The sequence below is a fragment of the Oncorhynchus masou genome, chromosome 16 (genome assembly GCF_036934945.1).
Source record: "Oncorhynchus masou masou isolate Uvic2021 chromosome 16, UVic_Omas_1.1, whole genome shotgun sequence".
Taxonomy (NCBI): Eukaryota; Metazoa; Chordata; class Actinopteri; order Salmoniformes; family Salmonidae; genus Oncorhynchus; species Oncorhynchus masou.
In genome coordinates, this window is record NC_088227.1 from 37,505,176 (window position 1) to 37,522,591 (window position 17,416).

The 17,416-nt window shown below is 42.0% G+C and overlaps 1 protein-coding gene across 9 annotated transcripts in view; it reads right to left on the reverse strand.

Moving 5' to 3' along the window:
• The window catches only part of LOC135557920 (neurexin-3b), a 608,535-nt gene that overhangs the window by 556,677 nt on the left and 34,442 nt on the right, over nt 1-17,416 (reverse strand). The window contains exon 4 of one of the 9 annotated variants that reach the window (XM_064991634.1): nt 11,527-11,538. The exons of the other annotated variants lie outside the window; for them this stretch is intronic. Within the exon in view, the coding sequence (XP_064847706.1) occupies nt 11,527-11,538 (12 nt within the window). The remainder of the gene's footprint in view (nt 1-11,526; nt 11,539-17,416) is intronic. 9 annotated transcript variants of the gene reach the window in all.

The window sequence follows — 17,416 nt, forward strand, 5'->3', positions numbered from 1 at the left end:
GATAGAAAATTGCTATTATTGTTTTTTTCTTTGAAGTAAATTTAGCCCACTTTTGCTAAAATAGAAAATATAGGCTACTGATGGTGCCTTGAATACCGGTTTCTTTCATTTAATGTTCATGTTATGGGGATTTTTATATAAAGGAAATTTGTCTTTTGTGTCTGTTGAAAATTAAAGATTACTGACAGAGCCATAAGAAAATATTGCTTTATTTATCTGATCATATTGGAATATATTTGTTAGGTTTTCAGTAGGTTCAATTAGGTTCACTAGACTATATGCGTCATTTAAAAAATTTTCAATGAACATTCGAACAGTCCGGCCCTCGGCTTGTAGCTAAATTTTTTATTTGGCCCTCCGTCCATTTGACTTTGAGACCCCTGCTCTAGAGAGTCCTCAGGTTAGTACCTCTAGAGAGTCAACAGGGTCTTATCCCAGTATCTTAGTACCTCTAGAGAGTCCTCAGGTTCTTATCCCACTGTCTTAGTTCCTCTATAGAGTCCTCGGGGTCTTATCCCACTGTCTTAGTACCTCTAGAGAGTCCTCAGGGTCTTATCCCAGTATCTTAGTACCTCTAGAGAATCCTCAGGTTCTTATCCATGTCTTAGTACCTCTAGAGCGTCCTCAGGTTCTTATCCATGTCTTAGTACCCCTAGAGCGTCCTCAGGTTCTTATCCATGTCTTAGTACCTCTAGAGAGTCCTTCTACTTCTCCTCCTCTGCATTTAAAACATTCCAGGCTAGGCCGGGCTGGATAGGACCTCAGTCAGAAGGCTGCCTACTGAAACACACAACCACTGTCGTGCTCTGGGGCAAGAGTCTTACGCCAGATGCTCTAGTGGACATTGAGCTTTCTAAAGCAAATAGAAAGCTAGCTAATTTCCCCCAAACATAGGACACCCCTTAACATCGAACACCCCCAACATCGGACACCCCCCAACATCGGACACCCCCCAACATCGGACACCCCCCATCATTGGACACCCCCCAACATCGGACACCCCCTAACATCGGACACCCCCCAACATCGGACAACCCCCAACATCGGACAACCCCCAACATCGGACACCCCCAACATCGCACACCCCCCAACATCGGACACCCCCCAACATCGGACACCTAACATCGGACACCTAACATCGGACACCTAACATCGGACACTCTATAGCAGTGAGAGGATTAAATCACTTCGAGCACAAAATTTAAATGGACTTGAAAATAACAGTACATTTTGTGACTAAAGACCCTCTTCTAGCTAGCTGATTACCGATTACTAATCTACCGACTACTAACCTAAGTTAAGTTAGGTTATGAGAGATTTCAAAGAAGTTATATACACATCTGTTCAAAAGTTTGGCTCACTTCAAAATGTCCTTGTTTTTGAAAGAAAAGCTCATTTTTGGTCCATTAAAATAACATCAAATTGATCAGAAATAAAGTGTAGAAATTGTTAATGTTGTAAATGACTATTGTAGCTGGAAACGGCAGATTTTTTATGGAATATCTACATAGGCTTACAGAGGCCCATTATCAGCAACCATCACTCCTGTGTTCCAATGGCACGTTGTGTTAGCTAATCCAAGTTTATCATTTTAAAAGGCTAATTGATCATTAGAAAACCCTTTGCAATTATGTTAGCACAGCTGAAAACTGTGGTGCTGATTAAAGAAGCAATAAAACTGGCCTTCTTTAGACTAGTTGAGTATCTGGAGCATCAGCATTTGTTGGTTCGATTACAGGCTCAAAATAGCCAGAAACAAAGAACTTTCTTCTGAAGCTTGTCAGTCTATTCTTGTTCTGAGAAATTAAGGCTATTCCATGTGAGAAATTGCCAAGAAACTGAAGATCTCGTACAATGCTGTGTACTACTCCCTTCTTAGAACAGCGCAAACTGTCTCTAATTAGAATAGAAAGAGGAGTGGGAGGACCTGGTGAACAACTGAGCAAAAGGACAAGTACATTAGAGTGTCTAGTTTGAGAAACAGACGCCTCACAAGTCCTCAACTGCAGCTTCATTAAATAGTACCCGGAAAACACCCGTCTCAACCTCAACGTCAAGAATAGCCTCACATGGAATAGCCTTAATTTCTCATTACAAGAATAGACTGACAAGTTTCAGAAGAAAGTTATTTGTTTCTGGCCATTTTGATCCTGTAATCGAACCCATAATATTGTCAGAGACTCCAGTCGCCCAAGTTATAGACTGTTTCCTCTGCTACCGCATGGCAAGCGGTACCGGAGCGCCAAATCTAGGACCAAAAGGCTCCTTAGCAGCTTCTACCCAAGCCATAACACTGCTGAACTATTAATCAAATTTACACCGGACAATTTACATTGACCCCGTCCTCCCTGTATCCCCGCAAACTGACTCGGTATCGGTGCCCCCTGTATGAAGCTTCATTATTGTTATTCTTATTGTGTTACTTTTTATTATTACTTTTGAATTCAGTCTACTTGATAAATATTTTCTTAACTCTTCTTGAACTGCACTGTTGGTAAAGGGCTTGTAAGCTAGCATTTCACAGTAAAGTCTACCCGTGTTGTATTCGGTGCATGTGACAAATAAAGTTTTATTTGATTGTCAACAGCCATCAGCCATCAGGCTGTTGACATGTTACTAATCCTAACTGGAGCACAACTCTGGACCTCTGTAATTTTTATAATAAATAAAGAATATATTAATTAATTTACGGGTCAACATCTAAATATAGCTCCCAAAGTTGATCAAAGCTCAGAATGCTTATATTCTTGATCTAGTTGAGTTCTAATTGCGCCTAACCCTTTGCAAACGAGTGGAATCATGAACAGTGGTTTGTTCAATATGTTTAACTACGTCTCCCAGATTTGCCTCCTGGATTTGCCTTTTTAGCAGCAGATTCACCACTCTCCCAGATGGCTAACTCTGCCCTCTTGAGGCACAGGCCCAGGGCCTGAGACGTGAAACAAAATACCCCAGCTTGCAGTCAGCTCAAGTTTGCAACGTCAGAGACGCTGCTGACAGTGTTTGCGAGATAAAAGACAAAAGGCAATTTTAAAACCGTCCTGCGACTTCTGCCATGTCAATAGAAATCCCACCAAACAAACAAAAAAAACGGCTCTCTGAGAATGACTGCTCAACTGGCAAATAGTTGCTTATAAATATGTCAGTCAGGTGGCTGCTGGCACAGAATTATATTTCAGTAATGTTAAAGGGCTCTGGCTTGTATTACTTAGCCAACTAGAAGGTTAAAGGAAGAAGCTAACGTTAAAGGGATGCTTCAGGATTTTGGCAGTGAGGCCCTTTATCTACAACCCTGGAGTCAGATAAACTGATGGACACCGTTTTTATGTCTCTGTGTCCATTATGAAGGAAGTTAGAGGTAGTTTTTCTAGCCAATGCTAAATAGCATTAGCGCAATGACTGGTAGTCTGTGAGTAACTCTAGTTAGTAATTGGGTAAAAAAACTACCTCTAACTTCCTTCACTAGTTAGCAACTTCCTTAAATCTACATGCAGAGACATCTCTTTAAACAGAGCCTACCTCAGGAAACAAAACAAAAAATAGACTACTAAATTAAGTAACTTTGCTTTACAGAGAGTAGGCTACTGAGACAGACAGTGATGTGGAGCTCAGTGGTGCGGCTGAGGCAGGCTGAAATGCATGCAGAAGGAAGCAGAGGAGACAGAGAGATAGAGAGAGAAGAAGCAAGCAGAGAGAGGTTAGTACAGTGGTCCCCGAACTTGGGCTCGGGGTCCTATGTGGGGTTCCCATAGGAAATCTGTAGTAATCTCACCAAACAAGTTAGGAACTTTAAAAAACAAATTTATACATCTTCCTTATAGGCTGACATTAAAATACAACCACTGTATGTTTCGATATGAACACCTCCACAGGACCTATCTTCCTTATAGGCTGTCATTAAAATACAACCACTGTATGTTTTGATAAACATCTTCTTATAGGCCGACATTAAAATACAACCACTGTATGTTTTGATATGAACACCTCCACAGGACCTATCTTCCTTATAGGCTGTCATTAAAATACAACCACTGTATGTTTCGATATAAACATCTTCTTTATAGGCTGACATTAAAATACAACCACTGTATGTTTTGATATGAACATCTCTTCCTTACAGGCTGACATTGAAATGCTATCAACATACAAACAATGCAGTTCTAAAAATGTCAGATGTTTTAATTTCATCGCTGATGTCTCATATTTCCCCATTTCTGAGTTATTGCATTACAATTGTATAGCCAATACGCTATGTGTTTGTAAATGGACTGAGGTGATTTAACCTACAGCAGCCAAGGTGATAATGGCTGGGGTCATTTTTGCTGTTCTCCAAATAGCATTTTAAAGTTGTCTCTGTGTCATGTTCTCTCTCTATCCTCTTTATCTCTCTACCCTCTTATTTCTCCCTCTACCTTATCGTTCTCTCTACCCTCTATTTCTTCCTCTACCTTATCGATCTCTCTACTCTCTATTTCTCCCTCTACCTTATCGTTCTCTCTACCCTCTATTTCTCCCTCTACCTTATCATTCTCTCTACCCTCTATCTTATCGTTCTCTCTACCCTCTATTTCTCCCTCTACCTTATCGTTCTCTCTACCCTATCTTTATCTCTCTACCCTCTATTTCTCCCTCTACCTTATCGTTCTCTCTACCCTCTATTTCTCCCTCTACCTTATCGTTCTCTCTACCCTATCTTTATCTCTCTACCCTCTATTTCTCCCTCTACCTTATCGTTCTCTCTACCCTCTATTTCTCTCTCTACCTTATCATTCTCTTGACCCTCTATTTCTCCCTCTACCTTATCGTTCTCTCTACTCCTCTACCCTCTATTTCTCTCTCTACCTTATCGTTCTCTCTACCCTCTATTTCTCGCTCTACCTTATCTTTCTCTCTCTACTCCCCTACCCTCTATTTCTCTCTCTACCTTATCGTTCTCTCTCTACTCCTCTACCCTCTATTTCTCTCTCTACCTTATCTTTCTCTCTCTAGCCGCTCTAGGCACAATGTGTACACATATACTGCAGTTGTTAGGGAAATTATGTTAGAAATGATGTTAAATTCTCCCTGAGGTATTCCGGATTGGGAGTACAGTAACAGTAGATTACCCTGTTGTGTGAATTTGAACTGAATGGAACCATCCTCAGCATTCCGTGCTTAGTTCCTCTGATTATCTTCTATGACATCATCACTGTCTTATGGTTTTATCCCTCTTTATTTCATTCCAGTCAGCATCCCCCCATCCCCCCACCCCACCATCCCCCCACCCCACCATCCCCCCACCCCACCCTCTCTTTCCCATCCAGTCCTTACTAAGCCTTGATGAGCAGTCATCACTACGTGAGCACACTGTTGTGAAATAAGGTGAGCTAGGGAAGCAGCTGTCCACTGCAGTGGGATCCAGGATGCATAGATATACTGGACTTGACTTTGGTAAAAGTGGAATGCCTATATCACAGCAGTTTGGCAGTCAATGTATAGATTATATACTGTGAATTTGCTCAAAGCACTTTGAACCAATCATATCAGGTGAGTAGTCAATGTGTACAGGATTTCCCTTCGAACAGAAAAAAGGTTTTCATAAATTCATAATTAATCGTAATTCAACCCAAAATGTGTCAAGATGCATTAGCACTGTACTGAATATATCACATGGTCCAGTATGAATTATGAAACAAGTCTTAGAAATCACTATGCACAGATCTAGGGGTGTATCATACACATATTACTAGGCCTTTCAGTAAGGGGACCTTACTGTGACCCGGAATGGATACATTAAAACACTAGGCCTATAGGCTCTACCTACGCTGCGTTGAATCCCTCTTGTGTAAATCTGAGCTGGGAACAAACCAGTTCAGGCTATTCCGTTAAAACAACTAGAGCCTATGAGCACATTGTGATCAAAATTCAAATCTTAATCGGCCACATTTCAAAACTGTCCTTTTGTGAGGCGCAGCTGGGAACTATTTCTGTACAATGGCATGTGGTGGGGTCTATAACCAGGAGGATTCTCCATCATTGTTTAACCCTCCTGTTGTGTTCGTTTCATGTTGATTCATTCTGTGTTCCCGGTCCAAAATGACTGCCTCATCATAGCTGATTATAAATCCATAATAATACATATATTATCAACTAATGTTGTGTTAGATCATTTTGTCAACTTAAGTTCTTGTGAACATTTCAAGTTTTGAACTTCTGTTATCTCCTCATCAGTGTCATGGTTAAAGATATGATCAAGAGCCTCACATACAGTATATCGTTTGGTCATTGTGCTGCCACAGAATGAATTGTGAGCAAGGCCTTAAAAAATATGTATATACCAGAGCTGTGAGGAAGATTTTGGTGTATATATTAGTGAAACAATTTCGCGATTGTTTGTGAGAATGCCAACAGGTATTGGGGAAAGGTTCCCGTGGGGAACCTTCTAATTGATTAATTTAAGGATTAATGTTTGGGATAGGTTTAATTAAGCTCAGGCATTTATTCTGAATGATTAAATTAAGGATTAAGGTTTGGGATAGGTTTAATTAAGCTCAGGCATTTATTCTGAATGATTAAATTAAGGATTAAGGTTTGGGATAGGTTTAATTAAGCTCAGGCATTTATTCTGAATGATTAAATTAAGGATTAAGGTTTGGGATAGGTTTAATTAAGCTCAGGCATTTATTCTGAATGATTAAATTAAGGATTAAGGTTTGGGATAGGTTTAATTAAGCTCAGGCATTAATTATGAATGATTAAATTAAGGATTAAGGTTTGGGATAGGTTTAATTAAGCTCAGGCATTAATTCTGAATGATTAAATTAAGGATTAAGGTTTGGGATAGGTTTAATTAAGCTCAGGCATTAATTCTGATTGGTTAAATTAAGGATTAAGGTTTGGGATAGGTTTAATTAAGCTCAGGCATTAATTCTGATTGGTTAAATTAAGGATTAAGGTTTGGGATAGGTTTAATTAAGCTCAGGCATTAATTCTGATTGGTTAAGTTAAGGATCTTGGGATAGGGTTAAAACATCCATTAGTTAAGACTGGCTTTGCTAACTCATTGTGGATGGATGGCACAGTTGTCAACGCATCTAGCTCCCACTCCATAGAACATGGGTTCAATCCCATTGTGTGCTTCCAAACTTCTTATACAACATTTAGTATGGTGCATCCGTCCTCCATTATGTCCCACTGCTAATGGCTCAGTGATGAAGGTAGCACTGTCATTGAGACAAGTCCTACATTCAAACCAGACTTTCATTTCCTCTCACACACACACCTTCACACATACACACATAGCAGCACAGCGGCAGTGTGTAGAATGGGCCCTCTCACACATACACACATAGCAGCACAGCGGCAGTGTGTAGAACGGGCCCTCTCACACATACACACATAGCAGCACAGCGGCAGTGTGTAGAACGGGCCCTCTCACACATACACACATAGCAGCACAGCGGCAGTGTGTAGAGAGGGCCCTCTCACGCATACACACACACAGAGGCTAGCAGCACAGCGACAGTGTGTAGAGCGGGCCCTCTCACACATACACAGTATCTACTGTTGAACACACATCATCAATAACCCCAGCTGTAGGAATCATACAGCTCCCGGGCACAGAATGAGGTAGAGATTAGCAGAGTATAATATGGAAGAGTGCAGTAGAGATTAGTACAGTATAGTGGAGTAGAGTAGAGTAGAGTAGAGTAGAGTAGAGTAGAGTAGAGTAGAGTAGAGTAGAGTAGAGTAGAGTAGGAGTACAGTACAGTACAGTACAGTACAGTACAGTCGAAATCAGTAGAGTAGAGTACAGTAGAGTAGAGTACAGTAGAGAAGAGTACAGTATAGCAGAGTTCAGTAGAGTAGAAATCAGTAGAGTAGAGTACAGTAGAGTGGGGTACAGTAGAGTAGAGTTCAGTAGAGTAGAAATCAGTACCGTAGAGAGTAGTAGAGTACAGTAGAGTAGAGATTAGTAGAGTAGAGTAGGGTACAGTAGAGTAGAGATTAGTAGAGTAGAGATTAGTAGAGTAGATATTAGTAGAGCAAAGTAGGGTAGAGTAGAGATCAGTAGAGTAGAGATTAGTAGAGTAGAGTAGAGTACAGTAGAGTAGAGATTAGTAGAGTAATGTACAGTAGAGTAGATATTAGTAAAGCAAAGTAAGGTACAGTAGAGTAGAGATCAGCAGAGTAGAGAACAGTAGAGTAGAGATTGGTAGAGTAGAGTACAGTAGAGTAGATATTAGTAGAGTAGAGTAGAGTACAGTAGTGTAGAGATTAGTAGAGTAGAGTAGGGTACAGAAGAGTAGAGATGAGTAGAGTAGAGTAGAGTAGAGTAGAGTATAGTAGAGTAGAGTAGAGTAGAGTAGAGCAAAGTAGGGTAGAGTAGAGTAGAGCTCAGTAGAGTAGAGTAGGGTAGAGAAGAGATTGGTAGAGTAGAGTACAGTAGAGTAGAGATTAGTAGAGTAGAGTACAGTAGAGTAGAGTAGGGTACAGTAGAGTAGAAATTAGTAGAGTACAGTAGAGTAGAGTAGAGTAGGGTACATTAGAATCGAGATCAGTAGAGTAGGGTAGGTAGAGAAGAGACTAGTAGAGTAGGGTACAGTGAAGTCGAGACTAGTAGAGCAAAGTAGGGTAGAGTAGAGTAGAGATCAGTAGAGTAGGGTACAGCAGACTAGAGAGTGGTATAGTAGGGTACAGTAGAGAAGAAATTAGTAGAGTAGGATGCAGTAGAGTAGATATTAGTAGAGTACAGTAGAGTAGAGATTAGTAGAGTAGAGTAGGGTACAGTAGAGTAGAGATTAGTAGAGTAGAGATTAGTAGAGTAGATTACAATAGAGTAGAGATTAGTAGAGTAGAGTAGGGTACAGTAGAGTAGAGATTGGTAGAGTACAGTAGAGTAAAGTAGGGTACATTAGAATCGAGATCAGTAGAGTAGGGTAGGTAGAGAAGAGACTAGTAGAGTAGGGTACAGTGAAGTCGAGATTAGTAGAGTAAAGTACGGTACAGTAGAGTAGAGATCAGTAGAGTAGGGTACAGCAGAGTAGAGATTGGTATAGTAGGGTACAGTAGAGTAGAAATTAGTAGAGTAGAGTAGGATGCAGTAGAGTAGATATTAGTAGAGTAGAGATTAGTAGAGTAGTGTACAGTAGAGGAAAGTACAGTAGAGTAGAGATTAGTAGAGTAGAGATTAGTAGAGTAGGGTACAGTAGAGTAGAGTTTAGTAGAATAGAGTAGGGTGCAGTAGAGTAGAAATGGGTAGAGTAGAGTAGGGTACAGTAGAGTAGAGATTAGCAGAGTAGAGTAGGGTACAGTAGAGTAGAGATTAGCAGAGTAGAGTAGGGTACAGTAGAGTAGAGATTAGTAGAGTAGGGTACAGTAGAGTAGAGATTAGCAGAGTAGAGTAGGGTACAGTAGAATAGAGATTAGTAGAGTAGGGTACAGTAGAGTAGAGATTAGTAGAGTAGAGTAAGGTACAGTAGAGTAGAGATTAGTAGAGTAGAGTAGAGTACATATTAGTAGAGTAGGGTATAGTAGAGTACAGATTAGTAGAGTAGAGTAGGGTCCAGTAGAGTAGAGATCAGTCGAGTACAGTACAGTAGAGAGCAGTAGAGTACAGATTAGTAGACTACAGTACAGATTAGTAGGGTACAGTAGAGTACACATTAGTAGAGTAGTGTACAGATTAGTAGAGTAGTGTACAGTAGAGTGCAGATTAGTAGAGTAGGGTACAGTAGAGTACAGATTAGTAGAGTAGAGATTAGTAGAGTAGAGATCAGTAGAGTAGAGATCAGCAGAGTAGAGATTAGTAGAGTAGGGTATAGTAGAGTACAGATTAGTAGAGTAGAGTAGGGTACAGTAGATTAGAGATTAGTAGAGTAGAGTACAGTAGAGTAGATATTAGTAGAGTAGAGTAGAGTACAGTAGTGTAGAGATTAGTAGAGTAGAGTAGGGTACAGAAGAGTAGAGATGAGTAGAGTAGAGTAGAGTAGAGTAGAGTAGAGTAGAGTAGAGTAGAGTAGAGTAGAGTAGAGCAAAGTAGGGTAGAGTAGAGTAGAGCTCAGTAGAGTAGAGTAGGGTAGAGAAGAGATTGGTAGAGTAGAGTACAGTAGAGTAGAGATTAGTAGAGTAGAGTACAGTAGAGTAGAGTAGGGTACAGTAGAGTAGAAATTAGTAGAGTACAGTAGAGTAGAGTAGAGTAGGGTACATTAGAATCGAGATCAGTAGAGTAGGGTAGGTAGAGAAGAGACTAGTAGAGTAGGGTACAGTGAAGTCGAGACTAGTAGAGCAAAGTAGGGTAGAGTAGAGTAGAGATCAGTAGAGTAGGGTACAGCAGACTAGAGAGTGGTATAGTAGGGTACAGTAGAGAAGAAATTAGTAGAGTAGGATGCAGTAGAGTAGATATTAGTAGAGTACAGTAGAGTAGAGATTAGTAGAGTAGAGTAGGGTACAGTAGAGTAGAGATTAGTAGAGTAGAGATTGGTATAGTAGGGTACAGTAGAGTAGAAATTAGTAGAGTAGAGTAGGATGCAGTAGAGTAGATATTAGTAGAGTAGAGATTAGTAGAGTAGTGTACAGTAGAGGAAAGTACAGTAGAGTAGAGATTAGTAGAGTAGAGATTAGTAGAGTAGGGTACAGTAGAGTAGAGTTTAGTAGAGTAGAGTAGGGTGCAGTAGAGTAGAAATGGGTAGAGTAGAGTAGGGTACAGTAGAGTAGAGATTAGCAGAGTAGAGTAGGGTACAGTAGAGTAGAGATTAGCAGAGTAGAGTAGGGTACAGTAGAGTAGAGATTAGTAGAGTAGGGTACAGTAGAGTAGAGATTAGCAGAGTAGAGTAGGGTACAGTAGAATAGAGATTAGTAGAGTAGGGTACAGTAGAGTAGAGATTAGTAGAGTAGAGTAAGGTACAGTAGAGTAGAGATTAGTAGAGTAGAGTAGAGTAGAGTAGAGTACATATTAGTAGAGTAGGGTATAGTAGAGTACAGATTAGTAGAGTAGAATAGGGTCCAGTAGAGTAGAGATCAGTCGAGTACAGTACAGTAGAGAGCAGTAGAGTACAGATTAGTAGACTACAGTACAGATTAGTAGGGTACAGTAGAGTACACATTAGTAGAGTAGTGTACAGATTAGTAGAGTAGTGTACAGTAGAGTGCAGATTAGTAGAGTAGGGTACAGTAGAGTACAGATTAGTAGAGTAGAGATTAGTAGAGTAGAGATCAGTAGAGTAGAGATCAGCAGAGTAGAGATTAGTAGAGTAGGGTATAGTAGAGTACAGATTAGTAGAGTAGAGTAGGGTACAGTAGATTAGAGATTAGTAGAGTAGAGATCAGTAGAGTAGAGATCAGTAGAGTAGAAATCAGTAGAGTAGAGATTAGTAGAGTAGAAATCAGTAGAGTAGAGATTAGTAGAGTAGAGATCAGCAGAGTAGAGATCAGCAGAGTAGAGATTAGTAGAGTAGAGATCAGCAGAGTAGTGTACAGTAGAGTAGACATCAGCAGAGTACTGTACAGTAGAGTAGTAGAGTATTAATAGGGAAAATAGAGCTGTACCTTTGTTTCTACCTATAGATACGAAGAAAAGGGGATCCACCGAGGAAGAGGGGGAGAGTGGCGTTCCGAGTTGAGAGGCACAGGAGGGGAGGTGAGGGTAGGAAAGAGTTGAGAGGCACAGGAGGCAGAAAAATAGGAGAGAATGGAATGTTGAAGTAGCGTTAACATAGAAAGGACGAGGTAACAACTAGCAAGTCATGCCAAGCTTTGAGAAACATGTAAACAGATCATGTGCCAGGCTGGAAGATGCAGTGTCTTCCCATGGAACAAACACACACACACACACACACACACACACACACACACACACACACACACACACACACACACACACACACACACTTTCTGCCTCTCCATGCTACATATATGAAACATAGCAAGCTCCCTTCACGTTCCCCTTAGTGCTCTCATGTCCAGGGCCAAATCACATTGACCCTGGACAATCTGGATTATCTGCATCATGATGGGATCATCTTCTCCCCATCCACATATTATTATGTACAGTAATATCAGACTGGAGCAGCAGCCTGTATAGTCTCATGTACAGTAATATCAGACTGGAGCAGCAGCCTGTATAGTATCATGTACAGTAATATCAGACTGGAGCAGCAGCCTGTATAGTATCATGTACAGTAATATCAGACTGGAGCAGCAGCCTGTATAGTCTCATGTACAGTAATATCAGACTGGAGCAGCAGCCTGTATAGTATCATATACAGTAATATCAGACTGGAGCAGCAGCCTGTATAGTCTCATGTACAGTAATATCAGACTGGAGCAGCAGCCTGTATAGTCTCATGTACAGTAATATCAGACTGGAGCAGCAGCCTGTATAGTATCATGTACAGTAATATCAGACTGGAGCAGCAGCCTGTATAGTATCATGTACAGTAATATCAGACTGGAGCAGCAGCCTGTATAGTATCATGTACAGTAATATCAGGCTGGAGCAGCAGCCTGTATAGTCTCATGTACAGTAATATCAGACTGGAGCAGCAGCCTGTATAGTCTCATGTACAGTAATATCAGGCTGGAGCAGCAGCCTGTATAGTCTCATGTACAGTAATATCAGACTGGAGCAGCAGCCTGTATAGTCTCATGTACAGTAATATCAGGCTGGAGCATCAGCCTGTATAGTATCATGTACAGTAATATCAGGCTGGAGCAGCAGCCTGTATAGTCTCATGTACAGTAATATCAGACTGGAGCAGCAGCCTGTATAGTCTCATGTACAGTAATATCAGGCTGGAGCAGCAGCCTGTATAGTATCATGTACAGTAATATCAGGCTGGAGCAGCAGCCTGTACAGTCTCATGTACAGTAATATCAGACTGGAGCAGCAGCCTGTATATTTAATTACATTAATATGAGAATGGAGAAAGAGCCAGTATATTTAATTACAGTAGCATCAGAGTGGAGCAGCAGCCTGTATATTTAATTACAGTAGCATCAGAGTTGAGCAGGACCCTGTATATTTAATTACAGTAGCATCAGAGTGGAGCAGGACCCTGTATATTTAATTACAGTAGCATCAGAGTGGAGCAGGACCCTGTATATTTAATTACAGTAGCATCAGAGTGGAGCAGGACCCTGTATATTTAATTACAGTAGCATCAGAGTTGAGCAGGACCCTGTATATTTAATTACAGTAGCATCAGAATTGAGCAGGACCCTGTATATTTAATTACAGTAGCATCAGAGTGGAGCAGGACCCTGTATATTTAATTACAGTAGCATCAGAGTGGAGCAGGACCCTGTATATTTAATTACAGTAGCATCATAGTGGAGCAGCAGCCTGTATATTTAATTACAGTAGCATCAGAGTGGAGCAGCAGCCTGTATATTTAATTACAGTAGCATCAGAGTTGAGCAGGACCCTGTATATTTAATTACAGTAATATCATATTGGACCAGGAACTTGTATATGTCATGTGCCACTGACTGCAACCCTGCTTATACAAATATGAGTTGTGATGCTGACAAGGATGTGGGGATTGTGGGATTAATATAGCGCCTGGGTCTGTGTTGGTGCACAGTGGACAGGGAAGTGTTCTGTTACATGGAGTAGTGTAGACTCATCTTACAGGAATTAGGAGAGTCCTGTCACAGTGGGTAGTATAGAGTCATTTTATGGGGGTAGGGAGGAGTCCTGTCACAGTGGGTAGTATAGAGTCATTTTATGGGGGTAGGGAGGAGTCCTGTCACAGTGGGTAGTATAGAGTCATTTTATGGGGGTAGGGAGGAGTCCTGTCACAGTGGGTAGTATAGAGTCATTTTATGGGGGTAGGGAGGAGTCCTGTCACAGTGGGTAGTATAGAGTCATTTTATGGGGGTAGGGAGGAGTCCTGTCACAGTGGGTAGTAATAGAGACATTTTATGGGGGTAGGGAGGAGTCCTGCTACAGTGGGTAGTATAGAGTCATTTTATGGGGGTAGGGAGGAGTCCTGCTACAGTAGGTAGTATAGAGTCATTTTATGGGGGTAGGGAGGAGTCCTGTCACAGTGGGTAGTATAGAGTCATTTTATGGGGGTAGGGAGGAGTCCTGTCACAGTGGGTAGTATAGAGTCATTTTATGGGGGTAGGGAGGAGTCCTGTCACAGTGGGTAGTATAGAGTCATTTTATGGGGGTAGGGAGGAGTCCTGATACAGTAGGTAGTATAGAGTCATTTTATGGGGGTAGGGAGGAGTCCTGTTACAGTGGGTAGTATAGAGTCATTTTATGGGGGTAGGGAGGAGTCCTGTTACAGTAGGTAGTATAGAGTCATTTTATGGGGGTAGGGAAGAGTCCTGTTACAGTAGGTAGTATAGAGTCATTTTATGGGGGTAGGGAAGAGTCCTGTTACAGTAGGTAGTATAGAGTCATTTTATGGGGGTAGGGAGGAGTCCTGTTACAGTGGGTAGTATAGAGTCATTTTATGGGGGTAGGGAGAAGTCCTGTTACAGTAGGTAGCATAGAGTCATTTTATGGGGGTAGGGAGGAGTCCTGTTACAGTAGGTAGTATAGAGTAATTTTATGGGGGTAGGGAGGAGTCCTGCTACAGTAGGTAGCATAGAGTCCTGTTACAGTAGGTAGTATAGAGTCATTTTATGGGGGTAGGGAGGAGTCCTGTTACAGTAGGTAGTATAGAGTAATTTTATGGGGGTAGGGAGGAGTCCTGCTACAGTAGGTAGCATAGAGTCATTTTATGGGGGTAGGGAGGAGTCCTGTTACAGTGGGTAGTATAGTCATTCTATGGGGGTAGGAAAGAGTCCTGTTACAGTAGGTAGTATAGAGTCATTTTATGGGGGTAGGGAAGAGTCCCGTTACAGTAGGTAGTATAGAGTCATTTTATGGGGGTAGGGAGGAGTCCTGTTACAGTAGGTAGTATAGAGTCATTTTATGGGGGTAGGGAGGAGTCCTGTTACAGTAGGTAGTATAGAGTCATTTTATGGGGGTAGGGAGGAGTCCTGTTACAGTAGGTAGTATAGAGTCATTTTATGGGGGTAGGGAAGAGTCCTGTTACAGTAGGTAGTATAGAGTCATTTTATGGGGGTAGGGAGGAGTCCTGTTACAGTAGGTAGTATAGAGTCATTTTATGGGGGTAGGGAGGAGTCCTGTTACAGTAGGTAGTATAGAGTCATTTTATGGGGGTAGGGAGGAGTCCTGCTACAGTGGGTAGTATAGAGTCATTTTATGGGGGTAGGGAGGAGTCCTGCTACAGTAGGTAGTATAGAGTCATTTTATGGGGGTAGGGAGGAGTCCTGTCACAGTAGGTAGTATAGAGTCATTTTATGGGGGTAGGGAGGAGTCCTGTTACAGTAGGTAGTATAGAGTAATTTTATGTGGGTAGGGAGGAGTCCTGTCACAGTGGGTAGTATAGAGTCATTTTATGGGGGTAGGGAGGAGTCCTGTCACAGAAGGTAGTATAGAGTCATTTTATGGGGGTAGGGAGGAGTCCTGTTACAGTAGGTAGTATAGAGTCATTTTATGGGGGTAGGGAGGAGTCCTGCTACAGTAGGTAGCATAGAGTCATTTTATGGGGGTAGGGAGGAGTCCTGTTACAGTGGGTAGTATAGTCATTCTATGGGGGTAGGAAAGAGTCCTGTTACAGTAGGTAGTATAGAGTCATTTTATGGGGGTAGGGAGGAGTCCTGTTACAGTAGGTAGTATAGAGTCATTTTATGGGGGTAGGGAGGAGTCCTGTTACAGTGGGTAGTATAGAGTCATTTTATGGGGGTAGGGAGGAGTCCTGTCACAGTGGGTAGTATAGAGTCATTTTATGGGGGTAGGGAGGAGTCCTGTCACAGTGGGTAGTATAGAGACATTTTATGGGGGTAGGGAGGAGTCCTGCTACAGTGGGTAGTATAGAGTCATTTTATGGGGGTAGGGAGGAGTCCTGCTACAGTAGGTAGTATAGAGTCATTTTATGGGGGTAGGGAGGAGTCCTGTCACAGTGGGTAGTATAGAGTCATTTTATGGGGGTAGGGAGGAGTCCTGTCACAGTGGGTAGTATAGAGTCATTTTATGGGGGTAGGGAGGAGTCCTGTCACAGTGGGTAGTATAGAGTCATTTTATGGGGGTAGGGAGGAGTCCTGCTACAGTAGGTAGTATAGAGTCATTTTATGGGGGTAGGGAGGAGTCCTGTTACAGTGGGTAGTATAGAGTCATTTTATGGGGGTAGGGAGGAGTCCTGTTACAGTAGGTAGTATAGAGTCATTTTATGGGGGTAGGGAAGAGTCCTGTTACAGTAGGTAGTATAGAGTCATTTTATGGGGGTAGGGAAGAGTCCTGTTACAGTAGGTAGTATAGAGTCATTTTATGGGGGTAGGGAGGAGTCCTGTTACAGTGGGTAGTATAGAGTCATTTTATGGGGGTAGGGAGAAGTCCTGTTACAGTAGGTAGCATAGAGTCATTTTATGGGGGTAGGGAGGAGTCCTGTTACAGTAGGTAGTATAGAGTAATTTTATGGGGGTAGGGAGGAGTCCTGCTACAGTAGGTAGCATAGAGTCCTGTTACAGTAGGTAGTATAGAGTCATTTTATGGGGGTAGGGAGGAGTCCTGTTACAGTAGGTAGTATAGAGTAATTTTATGGGGGTAGGGAGGAGTCCTGCTACAGTAGGTAGCATAGAGTCATTTTATGGGGGTAGGGAGGAGTCCTGTTACAGTGGGTAGTATAGTCATTCTATGGGGGTAGGAAAGAGTCCTGTTACAGTAGGTAGTATAGAGTCATTTTATGCGGGTAGGGAGGAGTCCTGTTACAGTAGGTAGTATAGAGTCATTTTATGGGGGTAGGGAGGAGTCCTGCTACAGTGGGTAGTATAGAGTCATTTTATGGGGGTAGGGAGGAGTCCTGCTACAGTAGGTAGTATAGAGTCATTTTATGGGGGTAGGGAGGAGTCCTGTCACAGTGGGTAGTATAGAGTCATTTTATGGGGGTAGGGAGGAGTCCTGTCACAGTGGGTAGTATAGAGTCATTTTATGGGGGTAGGGAGGAGTCATGCTACAGTGGGTAGTATAGAGTCATTTTATGGGGGTAGGGAGGAGTCCTGTCACAGTGGGTAGTATAGAGTCATTTTATGGGGGTAGGGAGGAGTCCTGTCACAGTGGGTAGTATAGAGTCATTTTATGGGGGTAGGGAGGAGTCCTGCTACAGTGGGTAGTATAGAGTCATTTTATGGGGGTAGGGAGGAGTCCTGCTACAGTGGGTAGTATAGAGTCATTTTATGGGGGTAGGGAGGAGTCCTGTCACAGTGGGTAGTATAGAGTCATTTTATGGGGGTAGGGAGGAGTCCTGTTACAGTAGGTAGTATAGAGTCATTTTATGGGGGTAGGAAAGAGTCCTGTTACAGTAGGTAGTATAGAGTCATTGTATGGGGGTAGGGAGGAGTCCTGCTACACTAGGTAGCATAG